Consider the following 26,108-nt stretch of genomic DNA (forward strand, 5'->3'; position numbering starts at 1 on the left):
TTATGACTTTAAACACAATCAGTGAAAAAGAAGCCTGGCAATTCTTGGAAAAACATGAGGGAAATCATGCGTATGTGTGAACTCATGCCTGTGTCCACTCTCATAGAGCAAAATGTAAGTACAGGAAGTACCTAAATACCTCCTAACAAAAGCAAAGTGAATTTACAGACCTGGATGAAATCCCCAAATTTTGTGCTTAATCTTCAAGTTGGGATGTTCCATCAGTATAGGAAAATTACAATATGTGTTTTAAGTACTTGTAAAAAACCAGAGCATATGAGTACGGCATAAAGCAAGCAAGCAAGCAAGCAAGTAAGCAAGCAGAAAAATATAAAGAAACTATGTCACTTATAATTACATCCCTGTCAACACCACATCCCAGACTTTTCTCTTGGCATATATATAAACATTGAGTTTCTCAAATATAGGGTTGCACCAAATGTACTGTTTTGCAACCTGCTTTGTTTTGTTTTATTTTTCCATCCAATAGTGAATTTGAATAGGACAATATTCAAAAATTGATAAGTATAGCTGTACATCATCAATTCTCCCATGACTGATTTAATCAACCTTTCACTGATGGACAAATAAGTTTCTCTCAACCTTGTGCTTTTATAAACAATACTGAATTGAACATCCTTATACACACAACTACTTGTCAAATTAATCTTTTCAGATAAATTCCTAGAAGTAGAAATACTATGTTAAAAGGATGTGGCTTTTGATACATATTGCCAAACTGCCTTCCAGAAGGTTCATGCCAATTGACACTCCCACCAGCAACAGAAGAAAGCACAGGTTTCCCCACACCTTGACCTTCCTTGGCAATGAGAATTCTTTTTAAATCATTGCCAATCTGATAGAGAAAACAAATGGTAACTTCAGGTTGCGTTCATTTCCATTTTCTTTTTGTAGGCATATTGATATACAGAGGCAGTAAGTCAACGTCTACAAAAAAGCAAGAGCTTTGGAGGCAAAATCCTGAGTTGCAAAAGCCCTGCTAAGTGTGTGACCTAGAATAAACTGCCTTGACTCCCTAAACTGTATACTACTCATAGCAAAATGTAAACAATTGCATCGTAAGCATTACATGTAAAGCCCTTAGCCCAGTCCCTGGCACACGATAAACACTCAGTAAGTGGTAGCTGCTCGTTGTAGTTGCAGTAGTTGTAGTAGCTGCAGTGGTTGCATAACTGTCATAAGAGTAGCAGTAGACTATTGGCAGCCATTTGTACTTCTTCTCTTGCAAACTGCCTTTTCATATCCTTGGTCCTTTTTTGTGTTGGAGAATTCATCTTTTGTTTATTAATCTGTAATAGCTTGTTATAAATTATGGGTAATAACTCTGGCTGCTATATATGATGCAAACATTTTCCCACATTGGCATTAGTTTTTACTTTATCATGGTGTTCTGTGTTGTATGGCAGTTAATTTTTACATAGTTAAATCTAATTGCTTTCCTTTTTCTTCATTTTTTAATACTTTAGTTTCTGCCATTGGTGTCAGGTTTACAAAAATCTTCACTATCACAAGATTATAAATAGAGACTGGGTATGTATTTTATGCCGTTACTTCTATAGATTCTTTACTTTTTTTAAACAATGAAGTCTTTAATTATAAATTATTAATTTTGCTATAAAGTAAGGATTTAACTTTTTCTCTTAAATGACTAGTATGTAATCCTAACACCCTTCAGAAAGCCTTTCATCATTCATTTGAGAGAGAGAGAGAGTGCCGAATCCTAACCACTAGACCATCAGGGAAGGTCATCATTCATTTGAAAAGTGTCAACTTTATATTTTAAAAAGTTAATAATTCCTTCCCTGAGATTCTGAAATCATAAAACACTTGAAAACAAAGAACTTTCTGGGTTTTTTTAAAGTTTGGTACCAAAATTAGTGTGGTGGCAAAGCCTTACCTGAAGTAATGTTGATGCTATTTCTAGTCTTTATTCCATTTAGTTTCACTATTAGTCAGTTTTGCTGTGGAAATAAACACGAATTTGACTATGAGATGTTAAAAACCCTGTATTTTGAAACATGTCTGGTCCCAAATGTTTCAAATAAGGTATTCGGATTTGTACCAGGCTTCCATATATATACTTATGTCTGCTTTCAGACTAATTCTAATTTCCCTTTTATTCTGTTAACATGATAAATTACATTGACTTCCAAATGCTACACCAATCTTGAATTTCTGGGATAAACTCCATTTTGTATTGATATATTAGCCTTTTTCCATTTTGCTAGATTCAACTTGTTAATATTTTGTCAAGCATTTTTACATCTATATTAATGAAGTCTATAGTTTTTCCTTATAATGTCTTCATCAAGTTTTGGTATCCAGGTTATACTGGCTTCTATTTTATATGCTATTTTATTTTTATTTACTATATTTTATTATGTCTTTTTATTTGATGAGACAAAATCTCCCCTTTTTTCACTCTTCATTAGTCTGAAACAATATTATTCTGAAATTATTTTATCAAGTTCCACAAAATAATCATCCCATTGCAAGTTTTGTTGGAATAGCATTAAATTTCAGACTAATGTGAACAGAAGTGATGTTGCTACATTTGCTATATTAACTTCTCACCAATACATATGCTACATTTCTCTATTTATTCAAGTATTCTTTAATGTGCCTCAGTTAAATTTAGAAGTCTTTTTCATATAAATCCTGTCCAATTCTTATTAAGCTTGTTTCGACGTATTTCATAGTCACCTTTATTTCTCAACTCTATTCATATCTATGCTACTATGTTTCATTAGTCTGAGTACCAACTGAGGATAATAAGTATAATTTCTGATATAATTTCTTCCTTGGACAAGATAGAGTATCATGTGGAGTTGAACATAATTATTTTATTTATTTAACAAACATATTGAACACATAGTATGTACAGGCACTTCATATTAAAACAATGATACGATACCATCCCTGTCTTCAAGGGTTCACAGTCTAGAGGAGATAAAAAAGGAAACAGACAAGTATAATATAGCATGGTAAATTCTGTGTTAGAAGAAAGCCCAGGAGAACGACACAAAGTCCTCCTCCAGGAGTAGAGAGTATTGTCAGGAAAAGCTTCATAAATAAAGAACTGACCCCAACCCCTAAGGTGGGTCCCAATTTCTCCCTTGAACATGCCCGGCAATGAGTAGGCACATGTAGAGACTGCATTAAGTCCTCCAGCCCTGACAAATACCATTCGTACAGAGCTGGGCGTGCCCTGTCTTCCTTGTCAGAACAAGGCAGCAAATCCTGTCCACTTGCTGGCTTCTCCTGCTGGCTCAGCTGTCCTGACTGCCTGTCGCTGAGCTGGGGACTGGACACTGTGGGTCAAGGAACCATGCTTCCAATACCCTCTCTCCTCAATAACCTCATGAGAAGGCCATCAGTGTCAAGTTGAGTCATCACAGCTTCGGTTACTAATGGGCCTGGCTCTAGACTTCTGAAAGCCCATAAAGTGCTACCACTTGCTTCTCCACAGGAACATTATGTTCTGGGAGAAAATGGTTCCATTTCATGCCTAAAATGGTAACAAAGCAAATGAAAGCAAAATTGCTGTATGTCTCCTGGATAGTGACAGGTTCTGGTATCCAAATAAGCAGACCTAGGAAAGCTCAGAGATTCTCTGCTTGGAGGACAATTTACTCGCCCTTTTCAGCTCAGCGTGCGCTGTGGAACCATCGCACAACTACCAAGGCCTTTGCAGAGTGACCACACTGTGTGTGGATGAAGGGGGCAAGAATACACAGTCACTTGTGCTATCCTGAAGAGACCCCAGGGATCTGTCCAGTTATTCAAAAACACATCTGGAAAGAATTCACCTGTCTTGAACCCTGCTTGCTCAACAGCAAAACAAGTGAAAGCACCACAAAACGCTCAATCATAGTGATCTTTTCAATTGCTGAGGCTGAAAGTTTTCCCACCTGAGCACCATGAATGAGACAAATTGCGTAATAGGATAATAAGAGTTGTTGCTGAAAGATGCAATCACAAAATAAAAGGACGTTTCAAAATCTGAGTATGGTTGGTAATTATCCAGGAATGAAATATAAAGAAGAGCAATTCCAAGGTTCCTACTTCTTCATGTTATCATGAAACTGAGACGGCCAAATGCCAAAGATTACTCTTTCAGTTACAAAAGACCTTCCTATGTCTTTGGCAACAGCTCTACTCCTTTCTGTTAACTAGTGTACTGTAGTACGCTGTATTATCAGTCTAATCTCAAATGCCACAATTCACAAAGTTGCTACTTGTTCGTTCCTGCTATGAAAACCAAACTTCTACCTGGTAAGATACACAGCAGAAAAGAATAGGGAAGAATAATAACCTGTAGTTCTTTATTGTCATGGCATGTATTTATTTCTCTCAGTAAGATTTTTGCCTGGTAAGAAAGGTTCCCCTCCAAAAGAGTACTAGTAGAACTTGTTACCAAATACAAAAAGCAAGACCTGAGAAAAATCAAACATGTAGTTAAACGGAAAAAAAAAACATTGATTGTCCCAAATAAATAATACATGGTCTCAAATAAATATGCCTAACAAAATTGAGAGAGTTATTAAATAGCTAAACTATTTACTTGTTGCCAGTTCCAGAACATTAACCACAAAAACAATTAGAGCTGCAGATTTTGCAAACATTCGGAATAACTCAAGCTCTCCTGCGTCGCAGGTCTCGGAGTCAGCTGTGGGTTTAAATAACTGCACTATGATGTTTTAGCATCCAAACCTTGGAAAAGGTCATCTCTCTGAGCTTCCTTCTCTGCAAAATGGGGGAAATACCTACCTTGTACGGAGAGGATTAAGAAAGAAGTATACATAAACCCCAACAATGGACAGACGGGGGAGGCATTCCACACCAAGCTAGTTTCCTATTCCAATTCACTGCCCACTATATGGTCAAAATAAGTGTCCCCAGCTTCTCAACCCACAATGGACCCTTACTATTTAATGTATCAAATTCCTTCCACTACAGCATACCAATCTCATTTTGCCTCACAATACTCCACAAGTCAATTCTCCTCTTCAGCAAACATTGAATTTCTTATATATTTCCAACTTTCCATTTTCATGCTCTTATGAATACCGTCACATCACCACCCACCACCATCATTTCCAAAACTAGTTTACAGTGAGAAATCTGTTGCAAGAAATGGGGCAGGCTATGTGGGAGAAGTAGTGGCTTGAGTGTTTAAAGGAGGTAGTGGCATCTGGTTCAATTTTTCATTTTCTTAATCAATCAATAATATTTTTTCTTCAAAGCAGAACTGTTTGATAATATGCAACAGCATATCTAAGGAGTATGTGCAGCAGCTGGTGACAATCTGATACTCAGCTGAACATGGCCAGTAATCACGATGGCTTAAAATTGTTTTATTCTTCAACATATATTATTCCACTGATACCTATAATGGGCTACTGGTTTAAAAAGAGAAGCACAGGGAAGGTACACTGATAGGGAAAACAAGAAGTTAATGGGGCGATGAACATAAAAACTCTTAAGGTTGTTCCTTACCATATATTCATCTACTCAAAATTCCTTTGCAGTAAAACAGAATGTCCATACCCACATTAAAAAGATCCAAGATAGTGATAGTTATATCCAATGTGCCCTATCATTTTGGGGGGATATGCTCTCCTTGCTAAAGAAGTTAGAGAGGTGGAAGGGGCCAAGTGAGAAGTCCTAATCCTACCCTACAAATAATCTATGTAAGAATCAAAGGCACAAATGTTGGTCCCTCAGTTTTCTCATCTCTAAAAAGGAGTTGTTTAATAAAACTCAACCTAGGCAAAAAATCATCGGTGGTAACTAAAACCACCTGGTGAAAGAATTTTGAAACTAAAAAGAGGGGACTTGGATATCTCTTGACTCCAAATCACTTGAATCTGACTTTGGAATGGCACCCTCAGTCACACCTGAGACTATCCTGTGGTGGACCCTGCTCTTGGGGCTAATATAACTGCCATTCCCAACCTCCTCCCCCGTACTGTCTCCATTCTAGGGGCCAGAAGAACAAACATTCATTTTGCAGCCTCCCTTGCAGCAAGGTGTGGTCATATGACAGTTTTAGCCACTGAAACAAAAGAGGAAGTGTGCTGGGATTCCTGGAAAGACCACTACTTTTCCCGATAAAAGTAACAGATGCATCAGGAGCTGCCCCTTCCCCTGTCTTCCAGCCTTGCAGATGCACTGTTGGTAGCTGCAAACATCATGCTACCATAAGGATAAGAAAACCCAAGAGAAGAGAGGAGACCTGATGCCTCTGAGCAACAAACCAATGCCAGAAGCAGCTGACCTCCAGACTTCTCCTTATATGATTAAGTAAGTCTCTACTTATTTTGCCATTGTCAGTTTCGTGGGTTTTGTTTGTTTATTTCACTTGCTGGCCAGTACATTCCTAACAGATTCACTATGCTTAGAGAACCAAACATTTTTCCACAACCAGGAAAGCAAAGCTCCTCAACTAAAAAAACATTCATGAAAGGAAAAGGATACAAAGAAAGAAGTAAACTTTCTTCTCTTCTCCTGCCCACAGAATCCATTTATTTCATTTTTCTATAGAACCATCCCTCTGCCTGATTTCATTTCAGGATCAGAATCTCAGGCTTGGAAGGAGAATTAATTTTAACTACCTGAACTCTCTGAATAACCCATTTAGCAGCTATCTAGCCTCTGCCATGCATAATGATGAGGGATTCACTACCTCTAGAAGGAGCCCATATTGTATTTGGACATCTGTTTTAGAGAGGTCTTTTTTATATTAACCTGACATTTCTATTCATCTGTCTTCCTTCCACCTTCTGAGAAATACAGTACAGAGAGAATCTCTTTTATGAATGAGAGCCGTCCAGATGGCTGAAGGTAGCTGTCATACCACCTCACCCTCACATCAATTCCTTCAACCTTTCCTCCCAAGAGAGGCAACAGGTTCTAACGCAGCACTATCCAATAATGCAAGCCACACGAGTAATTTCAAATTTTCGAGTGACCTAGCAGCCACATTTAAAAAAAGAAAAATGAGGTGAAATTAATTTTAATAATATATTTAGGCAACCCAATATACCAAAAATATTATTTTGCAGATACTCAAAATAATTATGAAATATCTTACACTATTTTTTGAACTAAGTCTTTGGAATCCAGTATGCATTTTCCACTTCAGGACACACAATTTGGAGCAGTCACATTTCGCCTGTTCAATGGCCACATGTGGTCGAGGCTGCCGTATAGGATAGGGTGGGTCTGATGGAGGAACAGGTGCTATTTTCCGTAGATGGACAAGTACTGTTTGGTTAATCAGATAAATTGTCAAAATATCATAGGGCCAAGTTTCTTGACTTAGAACACTGCACAGACCTCTTTTAAAGGAGTGGGAAGGGGAATTAGCTCTCATGGACCTCTGAGACTGAAGTCCTTGAACTTCCAGGGTCAATGTTCCCCAACTGAGAAACTGTGTTCTAAAGTGGCTTTTTCCCCCTGGCTTATCTTCAAAATAATAACATGAAAAAAAAAAAAAAAAAGGATTCTATAGCATACAGTATTTGAGGAGCTCAGATCCCAGTCTGAAAATACCCCAGGAACAGAATCACGAGGTCTTTATTCTCATCTCGATTCTGACACCAAACTAAGTGGTGACCTGAAAAAAACTCATTTATTTTTCCAGGCCTCTTTTCTCTGAGGGCGCCCCACTTTCCCCCAAACAACAGTGTGCTAAACATTCACAAACCATCCTTTTAACAGTCCATTCTAGAACTCTGCCTACAAGTAGCATAAAGCCCCCTCTTGGCCTATGGTTTTTGAACCCACATTCCTCACTATTGAAAATCAGGATTGCATTCACCTAACCTTCATAATTCTGACATCTTTACACTCTTCAAAATTCCATAAAAGTAAAACAATAATTAATTATCCCCAAGTTCTTTCAGTGTCCTGGAATACAATTCTTCTGGATCAGAAATCTTACACTCATTTTGAGCAACTAAATGATCTCTTACAAGCCACTCAACTTTCTTAAGCTTTAATTTCTTGTTACCACAGATTTTACTGGCCTGTTCAGGATGACCATTCTGCCTTTCACTTATTCATTTTATAAGTACATGTTGAAGATCTACTGTAGATGCCAACATGATGGGAATACAGATAGGACAAGAATAAGACAGCACAATTTCTCTGAGCTTCTGCAAGAATACAGCAGCCAGAGCTGGAAATCTAGTGATGGATGAAAGACAATAAACAAGCAAATAAATAAGCAGGACAGCTTCAGGTAGTGAAGAGTGATATAATAATACACCTAACGTTTGACAGCATATCATGCCAGATACCCTTTTAAATATTAACTAATTTAATCCTCATAACTCTATGAAGTATGCTCTATTATTATCAACCCCATTTTAAATATGGGAAAATTGAGAAATAGGTTCAGTGCTAGAAAAAACAGAACAGAGAAACTGTGAGGGAGAGTGCCTGGTGTACTGCTAGTCTGGGAGTCAGGACAGGTCTCTCTGAGGTCATCTGGACCCAGCCTTAAATGAAAAGACAGTCATACAGGGATTGAGGGGAAGAGTGTTCCAGAGACAGGGGACAGCAGGTGCAAAGGCCCTAAGATGGGATGAACCTGTGGGGCTCCAGAGACAGAAAAATAAAATGTATCTGAAACATAAAGAGGAAGGGAAGAGTGCTAGGAGGGGAAGTTGAAGAGGTGGGAACAGAAGCCAATTTATGATGTCTGTGTATTTTCTTATAAGTACAATGGAAACCCACTGGGGTATTTTAAGCTGGAGAATAACATGATCTGATTTACATTTTTTAAAGATCTCTGGTTGCTGTGTGGGAAATGAATTGGAGGAAGCAAGAACGGAATCAGAGAAACCAGTTAGGACAGAGAAGATGGAAGCCAAATGGCAGTTGAGTAATTCAAGTTTCCCTCCTCCGTTTGTTAACATTATGACATCAGGCCAGAGCAACAGGCTTGTTTCCTTTTGCTTTGTGGCCTATGCTCACCTACCCTGCTGCTGAAGTCACTTGCTCTAGGTTACACTGAGAACCAGAGGACGAGTCGAGGACTACCCTTCAGATCTTTTGGCTTCTGATTCCAACCTCCATTCAGACTAAGAGAACAGGTACAACACAATACAAATGGCAAGAGAGTGGAAAACAAGGGCAACACAGACCATGATCATCTTCAGCTGCTACTCAATTATGCCCAGAATGTTCACAGCACTTCTCTCTATAAACAATTCAAAACCAAAGGGTTCAAATAATACTCAGAGGCCTGGGACTTACTAATAATGTCCTACTTCTCATTGAAAAGATAATGCTAATAAATATCTAAGCATGCTAATGTGCATTGTCTGTGAACACTGCCATTAATAATTCCCCCCATCCCAATGACTAGATGGAGCACAAAGGATTTTTAGGGCAATTAAATTATTCTATATGATAATATAGTGGTGGCTACATGTCATTATGCATTTGTCAAAACCCATAGAATGTACAACATTAAGACTGAACCCTAATGTAAACTATGGACTTTGGTTGATAATGTGTCCATGTTGGTTCATCGATTGTACCAAAGGTGCCACACTGATGAAGGATGTTGAGGGTAGGGGAGTATATATGTATGAGTGGGAAGGGCTATGTGCAAACTCTGTATTTTCTGCTCAATTCTGCTATAAACCTGAAACTGCTCTAAAAAATGGTCTATTAATAAAAAAAGAAAAAAATTCCTCCCATCCCTGTATATGCATGCTACCCATCACATCAAGAAACAGAGTTTACTTCTCCTCCCTCTAAATTTGGGCTGGCCTATGACTCACTTTGAGGAACAAAATGTGATGGAAGTGATGCTGTGCCAGTTCCAGATCTAGGGCTCAAGAAAAGACGCAGCTTCCACATTCACACACACTTGGAATCCAGCCACCAAGCCATAAGGAGGCCAGTCTAGATACCGGAGGAAATGAGGCCTCACTGAGGAAAACAAAGGTGTTCCTGTCTACAGCCAATACACAACATGTGAGTAAGCTGCCTTGGCCATTTCAGTCCCACTCAAGCTCTGAAACCAAATGGATGTGCTGTATTGATGACACTAGCCACTACCACGTGGAACAAAACAACCACTCATGTGAACCTGGCCAACCCACAAAATTGTGAGAAATAATAAACTGTTGCTATTTAAAGCCACTACATTTTAGGGCCGCATGTTATATTCAGTAAGAGATAACTGAAATAAAATGTGTACACTCTTGATTCTACAGGCCCTTTACAAATCATGAATGCAATCTGAGGAAGCTAAACAGATCAAATCAACCAGAAAAATCCATGGATGAAGAAACCGCAGTATTGCTTCATTTCCTTGGGAATTTAGCGTTGCCTCTCCTGATTTCTTGGCATATCTATTCGCTTCACTTTAGAAGCTAAAGTACTCTGACTTCTCATATCCAATTAAATTTAACACCTTTTTATGAAGAATCTCTTATGTACTATATGGATAAATAAAAGATGAACTAGACCCAGGCTCTGGTCTCTAAGGGTTTATATTCAAATGAAAGACATACATGTACTCAAATACTTCCAACTGAAGTAGACTGTCTTTATGTGATAATCAAATCATGTAAATATTAAGTACAATGGAGGAAATGGACCATTCGTGTGGAATTTCAATAGGTCAAGACAAAATACAGGATATTCCAGACAGAAATATGAACAGGAGTAAAGACAAAGAAGTGGTATAAAACAGAGTATTTTTCAAGAATGGCAAGTTCTCCTACAACTGCGACCAAGTATGACCCAGCCATTCTAGTCCAAATGAATCACTCCCTATGCAAGCCCTATTATAGTCTTTATCACACAGAGCTAAGAAGAGGGTGGTATGAAGGAATCAGGTTTGTAAAATGAGGACCCCTGATGTCAGGGTATTGAAACAGATGATCTATGAATGTATCATGTATACTTTCGTTTCTCTTTCATTCTACCTCGCAGGCAGCCAACACCATCATCTGTCCTCTACTTTGCTAAATCCTTCCCTTGTTTCAAGGTTCTACATTTACTTACTCATTTATTCATTCAACCATTTTTTATTGGGCACCAGCTATTTGTCAGGCACTGTTCTAGGTGTTGCCTATACAATAATGAATGAGGCGGACGATGGCCCAGCCCTAATGGAGATGCAGTAATGAAGGGTAGAGAGTAGACAGGCAGTTAATCAGGGAAGGCTTGAGGAGAGCACGTTTGACCAGAACTGATTGGAGTGAGAAAGGAAGTCAGGGGAATATCTGGGGAAAGAGTATTCCAGACAGAGGAGTGAGCAAATGCAAAGGTCCTGAAATGTCTGCATATTCAAGGAAGGAGGCCGGTGAGTGAGGAAAAGAGTAAGAAAAGGAGATGAGAGGAAGCAGGGATCCACGTCACATAGGGACTCGCAGGTAATGGCTGACACTTTGGATTTCATGCTTTCAGTGTGATGGGGAGCCTGTGTCCTTACACCCTTCCCCAACCCCAAAAGCCGCTACTGATCACTTCTCCTTCTTGTGCACATATCACCTGTACTTTTGTTTGCAACTCAGTCTAGATTCCATGGATTTTACCTCTTATGCATCAGTCCTATTTTCTCAACTATGTCTCAAGGGCAAGATTTCTGTCATATTCTTCTCTGCATTCCCAGGGCCTGGCACCCGGTGGTGCTCAACACATCACTTTGGAAGGTGATAATGATGATGTAATGCCTTAGAGTCATTTCCAGCTGTAAGATCTATGATTCCTTTGAACTCTCTTGACAAACTAGTTTGCACAATGACTCAGAGGACTGACATCTTCCTAGATATTATGAGATTACAGTCATGCCACTTTTAGAGCTTATATCCATAAAATGACTGGGATGAATTACATCAGAGTTTTATTTAAATGAAGACTGCACCACTTGGAATAGGGTCCCAATACATGGAACTACTTATTAGTATTTGTACTTTAAGCCACTTGAACCTTAGGAGAGGCATAAATTGCTATTAAAGAAATGCTATCCTGATGTGACCCCAACATCAGCCACTAAACTGGCTTCAAATTCTTTGCTTCTTCTCCCATTGAAAAGTGGAGGATAATTCCCCTCTTTGAGTCTGGGTTGATCTTAGTGACTTACTTGACAAATAAAATGCAGAGGAAGCGGTATTTTGGGACTTATGTGGCTAAGTCGTAAGAAGCTTTGAACCTTAAAGTTTCCACTCACACCTTTTGGAAAAGCTCCCTCTAAAAACCTAGCTGCCATTCTGGGAGTAACCCAAGCACATGAAGAACCACGCTGCAGTGCTCAGACCAAGAGCCCCAGCTGAGCCTCCTGCCAAGAGCAAGCATCAACTCTCAGGCCTCCCAGCCCAGGCACCAGACATCTTAGAAGCAGATCCTCCAGCCCTAGTCACTTCAACTGACAGCATACAGATCAGAGACAAACCACTCAGCTGAACCCTTTCTGAATCCCCAACCTGCAAACTAAAATGGTTGTTTGAATCAGCCAAGTTTGGAGGTAGTTTGTTCCATAGCAATAGATTTTTTTATATATTAAAAAAAAAAAAAAACAAGAATCATCATGGAACATCACTACTCACAGAGTGCCTCTCCCCCTATCACTAAAAAAAAAATGACAGATACACACAGTCCAAGGTCTGTCCTATACCCAGTGACTGCTCTGCTCAGAGATTCAATTCATAGGACATGAGGAAGACAAATTAGGTGACTTTGAATGAGTACCCTGAATCAATCTTACTAATAAGATTGCAGGCCAACAAAAGTCGCCTGAAAGTTATCCAATGCAAAAGCCATAACATACGTTTGGCTTATACAGGTCACAGAACTATGCTTTTGGGCAAATTACACATATTACAAATTCAGTCAGTCATCCTGCAGATAAGAAAACAATTTATTACACTACTTAAAAAGCATGGATGAGATTTAAAACAGAAATGGAAAGTACAATTCTATCATAAGGAAAAAAAGATCCAACTTCTAAGCAATGATTGCATGCAATACTGAGAATTTGTGAAAATTACTCTCAGTCAGGTGCTACCAGAATAGACAACGTTCAATTGCAAATGGTCCTCTCCTTTAAAACATCCTTTCATTTGTACAAAAAAGTTCTATTATGAAAACAAAAGCTCCTCAAAAAGGAGCATGCATTTTTACTCCCATCAGTATGAATATCACTTCTCCCCAAAAGCAGTCATTTCAGATCCTGTAAGTGACAGGCTTCTGGGAAAGCAGCCTGCTCATTTAATACCTCTCGGACTGCTCCCTCTCCCCCACTACCTTCTTCAGGTCGTGTTTGGCTCTCCAAAAAAATATAGAACCATTAAGAGGACCTAAGGAGGGGGCAGGGGGTATCACAAAAAGAACAAATTTTAGTAGTAAATGATTCAGAGCATCAATTTTTCACATAAATTACTACTTTGAAATATGTAATCATATTCCATCACTCACATTTTTCATAATATAAATTCACTCACCATTAATACACACCGTTTTAAAAAATCAACATAAGAAAATGACTTCTCAAGTAAACACCCTATAAGCTATGGGCATAACAATGTGAAAACAGCAAAATGCTTTTAAGATATCATCTTCCATATTTATATGCACATATTTTCTTGGAAATTAATTCATTTGCAATAACAACAATAAAATCATAACAAAAGGAACCAAGATGTCAATATTTACATCACTGGAAGCTATATGGGTGCATACATTTTTCAAAAGAGAACTCCAGAATTTAATTAGAGAAAATGTATTAACCTTTGATAAGAATATTTAATGAAAGACTAACGATTTCTCTCAGAAACCACTCCTTCAGCAGGAGTAAATCATTAACTCAGCATAACACGTCTGAAAACATGCATTTATATTCCTACACTGCGCTACATTTCTAAAACTGCTTAAAAGGCACAAGTGGCTGGTAACACCATCAAAAGTAAATATAGTGACATTTAGGTCATGTGGCTCTGATAATAAAATGAAAGTTAAACAGGAATTTAAAAAATGAAGCAGAAGACATAAATTGTATTTTTTTCATTTAAATCAGACCATGAGCAGCTCCGTGTCTCCTAGCTCTGGGAGCCATTACTTACATGTTAAACTCAAAAGAAAAGGGATATGTTCGCCTAAATTAAGTAATAAAAGCAAGTCTGGCCAAGTGTCAAACCACATGGTACTAAGTTTCTTGCACATTCTGTATGAAAACAATGGTCTTCTCTAATGCAAAAGCTTAGCTGATGGGGGATATGAACAAAGTAGTTCACCTTTACCACTTCAAAGCTCTAAGGTGTTCTGTCTGATGTGTTCAGGCAGACACCTGTCACCAGAGTACAGAGACCTTATCTTTCCCATCTAAAATGATCCTGCCTCAGGAAAAGACCTGTTACTAATACATGGGTACATAAAAGGAAATCTGTAGTATATAGGAATTTAATCATAACGTTCTTAAGAGTCCTAAATATGGAAAAATTTAATAATCTTAAACATCAAATTATTTTATTAGATTAAGTGATTTTTTTCAATTTCATAAACCTCTGTGATTACCTGGTACATGAATGCATCTACTCAAAAAATAATTATTGATGTCTTCTATGGCACTGTCCTAGGTTCTGGGATGCAGGGAGAACCAGACAGTTTCAGAAGCCTTACTACTCAAGGAGCTTACAGTCTAAGGAAGGGTAACTCACTAGTCAAGTAAAAACAAGTCCAGTCAAGTGCAGAAGATAGTTTCAGATTATGTTAAATGCTATAGAGGCTATAAAACAGGATGATATGAAGGAAAGTGACTTGGGAGGTGTCTAATTTGCACAGACCAGGTAGGCGTCACTGAAGAGGCCAGATACCTAAATTACTAGAAGGAGCTAATTATCAGAGCAAAACTAGGAGTAGGGCACACCTGACTGAGGGAAGAGCTGGACAAAGGCCACAAGTAGGCCTGCCGCGGCTGACCCAAGAGGTAACGGAGGCCTGTGTGGCTGGAGCACAGTGAGAGGGAGGGAGAATATGGGTGGGGTGGGAGCAGCAGATCACAGGGGCCCCGTGGCACTGGTGAGGAGCTCCGATCGTATTCTTGGGGCAATGGGAAGCCACTGGAGAGGGGTTATGCAGAGGCACAACATAATCTGGTTTGTATTTTTGAAAGATAGTTCTGGCTGCTGTGTTGATAATGGATTGTACAGGGAATACATGTGGAGGCCATTGCAGTAATCTTGGCAAAGGAAGATTAGTAGACAGATTTGGGGAGTATTTCAGAAGGCTTGCTAATGAAGTAGATGTTGGGGAGGAGGGCTAGTGCAGCAAAAGATGAGAGCAAGGATAAATCCTAGGTTTGGGCAGGAACCACAAGAAATCAAGATTTCTGTTTAGTTTAGCTCCCTCATTTCTTCCCCAGTTGGAAAGCTGCAATAAGAATCTGACCTTCTACTTCCTAAACCAGAAGTCTTTTAATTAAGAGTATTACATTGAGATTTCCAGATTAATAATTTCATGTTTTGCTATTTTGCCACTACTAATTATTCACACAAAGGCTGATTTCAAGATAAGTGTGCATTAAAAATCAAAAAAGCATACACAAATTTATCCATGTGACAGAACTTCATAGAGCTACACATACATACACATTACACACACACACACACACACACACACACACACACACGCAGAGTACCTGTAAAAACTATCCCAATAAGGTCTGTATTTGAGTTAATAGAATTGAATCAATGTCAATTTCTTGGTTTTGACAATGGACCCTGGTTATGTAAGATATCTTTGTTGATGGGAACTGAGTGAAGGGTACCTGGGAACTGTTGGTAGTATTTTGTCTTAAATTATTTCAAAGTAAAAATTTTATTTTTAAAATCTTGTCTAAGAACACAGAACTAGTAGGAAACAGGCAATATTTGAGCCTAGATCAACTGATTTCTAGTTCTTTTGACTATATTCCCAATTACTCAACTATTCTTTAAATTAAAAGAGCTTTAGGGGGGAAAAAAAGCAATACTTAATTGGCACCTGTTTTCTCACTTTGGTAGGGAAGGAAATTTTTTTTCCCTCCTTCTTTTCTAGGTTCTGTGGCTCGTCTAATAATTAAATTGACCTGAGACGGATTAACAGGAGAAAAAGCAATTTCATTTCATATGTACCGGAGCCCCATAAAAATGTGAGACCCAAGGGTGATTAGGGAGACTGAGGCTCATACACCATCCTCAGCTAAGGAATTGGACAGGAGTCTGGGGCTTCAAAGGGGAGGACAGTAATTCACAGGACAAGAAGAAGATCAGGTATTTGGTAATCAGATATTTATTCTTCCATACAGATAGGTCATTCAGATAAAAAGTTCTCTCTGGTAACAGCTCTCTGTCTGGGCCAGGTCCCCTTTCTAAATTCTTTTAGACAGTTAAGGGAGAGGTAAAAGTTCTTCGTGAGTCGGCTGGGTCTTGACTGCCTTCAGCTCAAAACAATCTACATGTCAAAGTGGCACATTGGGGTGGCTGATTCTGCTTGCTTTCACTTTCTAAAGAGAAACTGTCTTTTAGTCAACTTTGAAGGTAGTAAGATTCTTGGGCTGCTTTTGCTTCTCCTGCCCTCAAGAACACAGTCAGCCCAAAGCAACCTTGGAGCCAATATTTGCATTTAGCTGGCTCTGGAGTCTATAGCAGGTGTGAAATGCTGTTCTAAAACAATTTAAATGCCTATGCTTTCCTTTCCTGAGTGAGTTGAACAAAACAATGAAAATGATTTAAGCCATTTGTGGAATGAACCAGAATGGAGCTTACCAAATGTGAATGGCCCAGAGTGTGGGAAAACCTGTGGCCTTGGGTTGGGTGATTTTATCCTATTTGTCCAGGGCCACTGCTCCCAGAGCCCTGCAGAGAACCATCAATAATGTCAAAGACCAACAGCTCCCATTCACAGGCTACCATAGCACCTGTCAGGTGCACTGGCCTGAAAAGAGCTGTGGTTTTTCTGTTTGCTTGTTTGTTTTGTAGGGTGTCAAGGAAGTGGGGAAGGAATGGTGGGACAGCGTGAACAAGACTCTAGGAAATCTGGTGGCGAGAAGACCCTTAAAATAAGCCAAGAACAGGTGGAGATGCTTCCCTCTCACAAGGAAAACTGGAGAGTCATGTCAGGTAGAGCCACAGTCAGGCACCACCCGGAATGTGGGATTCTCAATTCCCCCAAAGCCTACACCAACAGGACCTAGCAGGAGCAGCAACCTGAAGACAACCCAGGATGGATTTTCTTAGTTAAAATGAGAAATGGAATGAAAGTCTTTAATCTCAACTAAAATCTGGGGAAATATGCAAGAAAGGAGCAGTTAATGAACAGTCAGCCCTGGAAGATGGGAGTTGGAGTGATGTTTTTCTCTCTCTCTAGGGCAATTTTCTCACACTCAAGGCTCCATTGGTATTTCTTTGTAGACTGCTGTTAAATGTTCAGAATTTCACGTGCATATAACCTCTCTCTTGCCATACAGACTATAGATTCCTTACTCTACCTTCTATTTCTGACGAAATCTTTTTAATGCCTTTTGGAGCCCCCAGCACTCTGAGAACACTCAAAATGTACTGTTAATAAATGCCTTAGGGGGTTGAGAAACCTAATACAGCCACTCTTCTGAATAACAGAAATAGCACAATGACTATCTTGGGGAATGGGAAGAAATTCTTACCCTTGCTTGGCATTACTTGTCAAGAGGCTTGAGTTTCAATGATAATTAATTTCCTACAAAGGAGATGAAAACAAAGACAAGGTGGGGGGATTGCAAAAAATACACAAAATACCTAATGAATGGGAACAAAAGGCAAATGATCATGACCACAAACCTTGCTCAACTCTTTTTGTAGTTAGTATTTAAATGCTAATATTATCTCATCGTCCCAATACTTAAAAACCTTGAGACTAAACCATGACTGAGTATACAGGATAAACTGAAATTAAATCCTTGTGTGAAGGTGCAGAGCACAAAGGAGTTTTCATCTGTTTGGTTTACCTAATTCTTTTTCTTTTATGTACAATTTTAGAAATGAAAGGAAAGGCTCAATGGCCCTGGTATGACAAATCTCTTCTGGCAAAATTTAATTCAACAAAAATGGCAAAGATAATGACATACTTTCACAGGAAAAGTTTGCCCTGAAGAAAGGCCTCTCCAGTTTTGACTCTCAAAACAATTTTAGAACAAGCATTAGCTTTAATCCAGCCCTCCAGTAAGCACCGAGGAAAGAAAAGTAAACAAAGCTGATTCCTGTCATGCAAAGCTATTTTCCGGCTTTTCTCCCTCTTTATTCGAAGAATGGACAGACCTTCTCTGTGAAGGCCCAAAGAGTAAATGCTTTTTAGGCTTCATGGGCCACAGGGTCTCTGCTGCAACTACTCAGCTCTGCCAGCATGGTGTGAAAGCAGCCACAGATGACATGTAAACAAAAGAGCATGGCTCTGTTCCAATAAAACTTTATTTACAGACACTAAATTTGAATTTCATATAATTTTCACATGTCATAAAATATTATTGTTTTGTTGTTGTTGTTGTTGTTTAATTCTTTAAAAATGGAGAAACCATTCCTACCTCACAGGCCATGCAAAACACGTAGAGGACTGAATCTGGCTCACAAGCATTTGACCATAGTTTGCCAATGCCTGCTTGACACCAAAGGCAAGATGGCAACAAAAAGCCAAAATGATCTTAGAAAGTGTTCAGCTTGTTTCTCAAAGGAGAAGGCTGCTGGGGAAGGAAAGAAGAAGGGAACAGAAGGTGAATAGAAGAGGAAGAAGGGATGCCCATGAGAAATTAGAAGACTGCAGCCTTAGGGAGAAGAACCCAAGCAAAAGACGTGAAAGCTGGGGGGAAGGAGGGTAGTGGGTGTGGGTAACAGAAAGAAGCAGGAGGCCAAATCTCTAGGGCATTTGCAGGAAGTGAAAGTGCAAATGGGAGGCCAGCTAATGACTAGCCCAGGGGATGGACAGTAGATTAAACTGTAAGGAAGGTGAACATCATAAACATGCAGGTTAATAAAGGAACCCAGAACTTAAGAACCAAAGGTACTTACTATGTGCATAAAATTATCCTCTGAGCAGGTAGGGCAGTTCTGCTGTCAGAAGTCTACCGGGGTGTGTGCATGTTGGAGGGGGTGATTTTCATTTTGCTTTTATTTTGTACAGCGTTTCTGGGAATATCAGTTCAAAGGGGCCAATTCTGAAAGCCTTAAGTCTGCAGTCTTTGAATTCCCCTCATCTTTAAAATGATTTGATTTGACACTGGGCAGAGCTGGGCTTCCAAGGTTCTGACTGCTGTACCCACAACTATGCCTGACCTGTACATCCCCAATGGGAATTTTCAGCAGTAAAGAAGTTAAGGAACACCCTCCCATGTGAGATTGTATTATTACAACAGTTACTAATAATGCTGATAAAATGGATTAATACCCAGATAGGTCAGAACTTACGCTGCACAGAGACCAGAACAAACTCTGTTTTAAGTTTGGTAAAATAAATGGCTAATGGCTGATATTCAGCAAACACTAAATAGAGACCGCTAGGAAATGCCAAAGAATCACTTTCATGAAGGGTCAAGGACTAAAGACCTATTACCTGCTGACTAGCCAGGAAAAGCTGAAAAATAAGATAAAGTTAAAAAAAAAAAAAAAGCAGTAATAGTGTTATGAGTTGAATTGTCTCCCCAAAATTTATACGTTGAAGCCCTAAGCCCCCTAGGATTGTGACTGTATTTGGAGTCTGTAAAGAAGCAATCAAGTTACTTTATTTATTTATTTAGGAGGAGGTACTGGGGACTGAACCCAGGACCTTGTGCATGCTTAGCATGCACTCTACCACTTGAGCTATACCCTTCCCCCCAGAAGCAATCAAGTTAAAATAAGACCATTAGGGTGGCCCTAATCCAATCTGACAGGTATCCTTGTAAAAGGAGGAAATTAGGACACATGGAGAGACACCATAGATGCACACACAGAGGGATAACCATGTGAAGAGGCAGCAGGAGGGTGGTCATCTGCAAGCCAAGGAGGCCTCAGAAGAAACCAAACCCACCAACAACTTGATCTTGGACTTTCAGCCTGCAGAAACGTGAGAAATAAATTTCTGTTGTTTAAACTACCTAGTCTGGGCATTTTGTTATCGCAACTCTAGCAAACAAATACAAATAGTTACGATGCCTAGAGATTAAGAGGAAGGTGAGGGGAACAAATAAGGCCACCACAGATTCACTCAACCAACATTCACTGGCCCCACTAGGTATAGAGCAATGTGCTAGATTCTGAGTGTATAAGGATGTATAAGAAAAACTAAGTTCTTGCCCTCATTGAACTCATAGTCTGCTTGGGGACAAAATTCTAACATAGGATGGATGTGCCACCACAGAAATATGCCCCAAGTGCTTTGGAAACCCCGAACAGGAGTTTCTCAGCCAACCATGAAGGGGTTTCTTCAAGAAAGAGACGATGTCTGGACTAAGTGCTTTAATTAATTAATTAATTAATTAATTAATAAAACAAAACAAAATCCCCTCTTTCTTCTGATTGTTTGAGTAGTAGAATATATAGGAATATATTTTTGAACTGGAGAAAATAAATATCATTGAGGAAGAGAAGGAATTCTGATGTGTGAGATAAGGGGTTGTATTCTGGCCACGTTGAGTTAAGGTACAGAGCGCCGACCTGCAGCTATCCAGTAGGGCTGGAGACAGATTTAGAAGCAGTTCTCTTTGAGATGGTCATGAAGCCAGGGGTACAGATGGGCTTTGCCCAAGAAGAATGGTGCCAGTGAGAAGATAAGAAGGATTTGGCAGAACTCGGGTGAAGATGAGCATTTAACAGGTAAACAGAGTAAGAAGCTTAGAAATAGTAAATGACGATACAGGAGGAAAACCACGACATTTACTGCGCTCACAGTAAGTGCCCAATAAATGTGAGTCACTATTAGATTAAATTCAACAGACATGGCCTGTACATCAACCATACCCCCTGTGTATCCAGTCTTGGTGCATTTCAGTAACTGCAAACCAGAAACCTGGGCATCATCCCAGAATCCTCTTTCTTCCTCAGCCTAGAGTCCAGTCAGGCAATGAGTCCTTCCAATCCAGTGCTTCTCAATCTTGTTTTCATTATTCCTTCCCTAAGACTTTTAAGACATTTTTTCCTAACTGCATCCCTCCCGTGAAATTTTAACACCATGGATAACTGGGTATCCATTTATTACCATAGCCCTTTTGAAGACCACAAGCCACGGTTAATAGCTAAGATTTTTTTATACCCTGCCTCAACCAGTTTTTGCCCCCTTGGGATCATTTCCTCCCATTGAGAGCCTATGTACTAGTCCTTCCTCTTATACCCCTCTCAAGCTTATTATCCTTTTCCCAATCCTCAATGCCAGTGCCTTGTCCTCTGGACAATTTTCACCTGGAATATTCCAACAGCTTTCTAACTGTGCCCCCTAACCATATGCCACCAGAGTGGGCTTTCTAAGTGCAAGTCTGTTCATGTCAATCCTTTTATCAGAATTCATCAGTTGTCCTCCACCCCCTGTTGGACATTTACGTGGCACTCAAGGCCCCTGCTGAGCAGTCCTGGGCCTGAAACCCGTCTTGGCTGTCACCACCTCATCCCTCCCCACTAGGCACCAGGCGCACACAAGGTACAGCCATCGCCCCTGGGCCTTGGCACCTTTTGTTACCTCTGCCCAGAATGCCCTTTCCCTTAGCCTACCCAGTGAACTCCTACCTACCCTTCAACCCTCAACATAATAAAGTATATATGCACCCTTTAAAGCCGCCCCCAATTCTGTTTTACTGTAGGCTCAGCAGGAATGTCACTGTCCCTATCACCTATCTCTGTGTCACAACTCTTCAGTTACCTCTGATGGTAACAACAACTAACATTCAATTCACGTTCACTGAACGTTTAATACATGCCAGGCTCTGTTCTGAGCACTATACATGTATCATCTCATTTGTCTGAAGCACCTTTTGGGCAGGGATTATATCTTAATTTCTGTACCTGTTTAACTCCTGGCACATACTAGATATTCAATAAATGCTTGCTGAAATAATGCAGGAAGCAAAGTTTTGGAGTTTCTCTTACCTGCTCTTTTCTCTGACTTGCACAGCCCCTCCTACAATGGTTTATGGTACTTACCCTGGTAATAAGAAGTCAGCAGGGATGGGACATGACTATTCTGCCAAAGGTTTTAACAGTTTCTTCTAAACACACTCAATGATTCAGTGAAAAAAGTTATTAGGAATGCCTTTCCAAGTGCAGGAGGGGAAAAATCTAATCTACAATCCAGAACACTCACATATTTACAAATCTGGTCAATTTGAAGGATATAAATATATCTTAAAATGCCATAGGCAAAGAGTCTAACAGTTTGGGAAAAACAATGAAAAGATTTAGAAATATAATATTTAAAAGCATACAAACAAGAGACTGAAAAAAAATCAGGTTATATAATAACCTAGTGAACCACTTTGAAATAAAATACTCACAAAAAGATAAACAGAAAAATACTTTAAACAGCAGAGTGAAAACTCCTCCTCATAGTTCCTTAAGGGTCATTGGAGAAGGTCATTTAAGTCCAGCGCTCCCCTCTCCCACCCTCTGCTAACTGAAATAGCAACCAGACTTAATAGTAATTCGAAAAGACTACTTCAAGTTGATTCAGAAAGTTTTACTTTCTGAAAAAAAAAAATGTATTTTTTATACACACACATATAATCTGAATTTTATCTTTTATTTGGCATCACATGATTTTAAGTGTTAGTATCAAGTAAATAATAACTTTCTAGGAATAACTAGAGTTAAGAAAGAAAATTTCTACACAAAAATCTCCTATGGTAAAAATGCAAATATTGCATTTCACTACCCATTTATTATAAACCGTGGTTATCTCTAGGCAATAAGATTATGTGTAATTTCCATTTTTTAAATATCTTTCTAGAACCTTTTTTTAAACAACAAATATCTGTTGCTTTTATATTCAGAAAAGAAAAAGAGCTATTTTCACTTTTAAAAATGTATTTTTTGTTAAACATTAACAACATTAAATAACAACAATTGTTATTAATTTACAAGTCACTTGTATGTATGGCAGCTAATTTTCCACTTACGATAAGAAATACACATATTTTAAACCACTACCTCTGGTAAGTACTATAAGGCCCCAAAATGATCAGACACATCTCCCAAGGAAATGTGAGGTCTCTACTCCTGTCTTTGAATCTGGGCTTTGGGGACAGCCTAACTGAAACAACATAGTGAAAGTTAATGCTTTGCCAGTGTTGGGATCCAGGACCTAAGAACCCAGCAGCTTCCACTTCCTACCTTTTGAAACTCAACCACCATACTGTGAGGAAACCCCAGCCACCTATAGAAAGGCCTATGTGGAGAGAAACCAACAAGCAGCACCAATTCACCAGAAATGTGAATTTCTCACCCATCTGGGAAGTGGCTCCTCCAGTCCAGCCCCAGTTAAATGACCCCAACTAGCACCAGGAGGAGCAGAAATGAGCTGTCCCTTCTGAGCCCCACTGATATTACACATTCATAAGTAAAATACATGACTATTATTTTAAACTAGTAAGTTTTGGAGTAGCAAAAGATAAGCAGAATATCATGTTTTATGTATTTGCCTTCACCTTTTCCCAATTACAACTTAAACTCTGAGGGTACGACTCTGCCTGTACATTCATCTTTATAGTCATTCCTTCATTCATTCAATAAACATGTGAGGATAAACATGTGTCTAGCACTATACTGGATAGGTTCTGCAGGTAGAGATAAAAATAGTCTCTACCTTAGAGAACATTATGTTCTATTTGCAAAAAAAGAAAAAAAAATAGACAATCACAGAGCCTTATTAGCAGAACAGCCAGCAATGGTAGATACTCAATAAATGTTGCGTAATGAATGAATGAATAAATCAGGTTCTAAGAATGACTTTGGGAATCATGTACTATCATCCTTTTACAGATGAGGTGTGCCAATTAGCAACGTATTACTTCTTAGCTCTAAATTCACCCTCTTTGCCCTGCTTTGTGATACTAGGGCTGGACCCTGTAAATATTTCTCTGTTGTTGCATGGTGCAGTGTTAGTTTTCATCAACAGAGAGCCCTGGAGGAATGCTGCAAGGCCACTGCACAGGAAGGGTCTTATCATTCTGGTCTGGGATGCTTTATCCCCTCTAAAGTATATTGCCAGTGGCGTCTGGGAAACACAACAGTGCTCACTCTCCAGGGAATTTCTCTACCACTCAGCAGTCTGCTTTCTGAGGATCAACTCTGGTCCACTGACATTCTTTACCAAGTTTCTCAACCTGGTGGGCTTCCCTTACTGACCAGCTCCAGCCTGTAACCTCTGGCAAGTTCACTGGCCACTGGCAGGCTGCATACTCACTTGGCTGCCACTTCATCTCCAATGAGATCTGAACCTCAGCCTTGGGGGTGGGGAGAGGCTCCTTGAAAGCTCTTAGTGCCTTCATCTTGTACTCTCCTTCAGCCCAGAAAAAGCAGCTTCTTCCACTTGCTGTTTCTGTGTTCCTCAGAGACCTCTTTTACCGTGTTAGTAGTTAACCATTGTTAATTTTTTACTACTGAATAATTCTTTATATTAAATTTTCCTTGTCCAAATCACTGTGTGCTTTTTGTCTCCTAAATGGATCCTGACTGGTGCATGAAGGAATAAAAGGGCTCAAACAAATACAAGAGCCTGAAAAATCACATTTGCCCATTAACACCATCAAATGACTGATTACGAATAGAAAGAAATTGAAAGGGAAGAGATAATTTAAAAACTCAACAAAAATTGCTAAGTCAATCTCATTCAAAATCTTTGTCTAATCACATTTCTTAGAAAACCTTTTTATCTTCTTTTAATCTCCCATTTGGTAAACTTGAAAAAAAAAAAAAAAAAAAGGAAATGTTGGCACAGGTGAGACCCAAGGCAAGAAAGGGTTAGAACAAAAAGGAGCTGCAGCTAGTCCAGGCTGGATAATCTAAGACATGTGACGGCATGAGAACCAAGCACTGGAATTAGAGACAGGACTGCCTAGTGCTCAGTAGCACAAATGGGAGGACCAGACTGGCGATGTTCAAATCTCAGTTCTGCTACAGCTGTGTGACCTTGGGCAATCTGTCTAATGATAATGACAGTATCCACCTCAAAGGTCTATGAGGGACTGAAAGAATTAATATTGTTAAAATGGCCATACTGCCCAAGGCAATCTACAGATTTCATGTGATCCCTATCAAATTATCCAGGACATTTTTCACAGAACTGAAAAAAAAAAATCCTAAAATTTACATGGAATCACAAAAGACTCAGAATTGCCAAAGCAATATTGAAGAAAAAGAATGAAGCTGGGGGAAAAATCCTCCCAGACTTCAGATAATACTACAGAGTTACAGTAATCAAAACAGCATGATATTGGCATAAAAACAGACATATGGCTCAATGGAACAGAATAGAGAGCCCAGAAATAAAACCCAAAGACCTACAGTCAATTAATCTTCAACAAAGGAGGCAAGAATATACCATAGAGAAAAGACAGTCTCTTCAGCAAGTGGTGTTGGGAAAACTGTATAGCAGCCTATAAATCAATGAAGTTAGAACACTCCCTCACACCATACACAAAAATAAACTCAAAATGGCTTCAAGACTTAAATATAAGACAAGACACGATAAGTCTCCTAGAAAAAAACAAGCAAAACATTCTCTGACATAAATCTTATCAATGTTCGCCTAAGGCAGTCTACCCAGGCAATAGAAATAAAAGCAAAAATTAACAAATGGGACCTAATTAAACTTACAAGCTTTTGCACAGCAAAGGAAACCATAAGCAAACAAAAAGACAACCTACGGAATGGGAGAAAATATTTGCAAATGATGTGACTGACAAAGTTAATTTCCAGACTATATAAACAGCTCATACAACTTAATAACAACAACAAAAAAAACAACTCAATCTAAAAATGGGCAGAAGATCTAAACAAGTAAATTCTCCAGTGAAGACATACAAATGGCCAATAAGCACATGAAAAACTACTCAATATCACTAATTATCAGAGAAATGCAAATCAAAACTA

At 39.1% G+C, this 26,108-nt stretch overlaps 1 protein-coding gene across 7 annotated transcripts in view; it reads right to left on the reverse strand.

Annotated features, from left to right (window-relative positions):
* Nucleotides 1-26,108, reverse strand: part of CRADD (CASP2 and RIPK1 domain containing adaptor with death domain) — a 162,441-nt gene that overhangs the window by 123,924 nt on the left and 12,409 nt on the right. Inside the window, exon 3 of one of the 7 annotated variants that reach the window (XM_032493625.1) lies at nucleotides 17,690-17,742. The exons of the other annotated variants lie outside the window; for them this stretch is intronic. Within the exon in view, the coding sequence (XP_032349516.1) occupies nucleotides 17,735-17,742 (8 nt within the window). The 3' untranslated portion in view covers nucleotides 17,690-17,734. The remainder of the gene's footprint in view (nucleotides 1-17,689; nucleotides 17,743-26,108) is intronic. 7 annotated transcript variants of the gene reach the window in all.

This window comes from Camelus ferus, chromosome 12 (assembly GCF_009834535.1).
Source record: "Camelus ferus isolate YT-003-E chromosome 12, BCGSAC_Cfer_1.0, whole genome shotgun sequence".
In the NCBI taxonomy this organism is placed as follows: Eukaryota; Metazoa; Chordata; class Mammalia; order Artiodactyla; family Camelidae; genus Camelus; species Camelus ferus.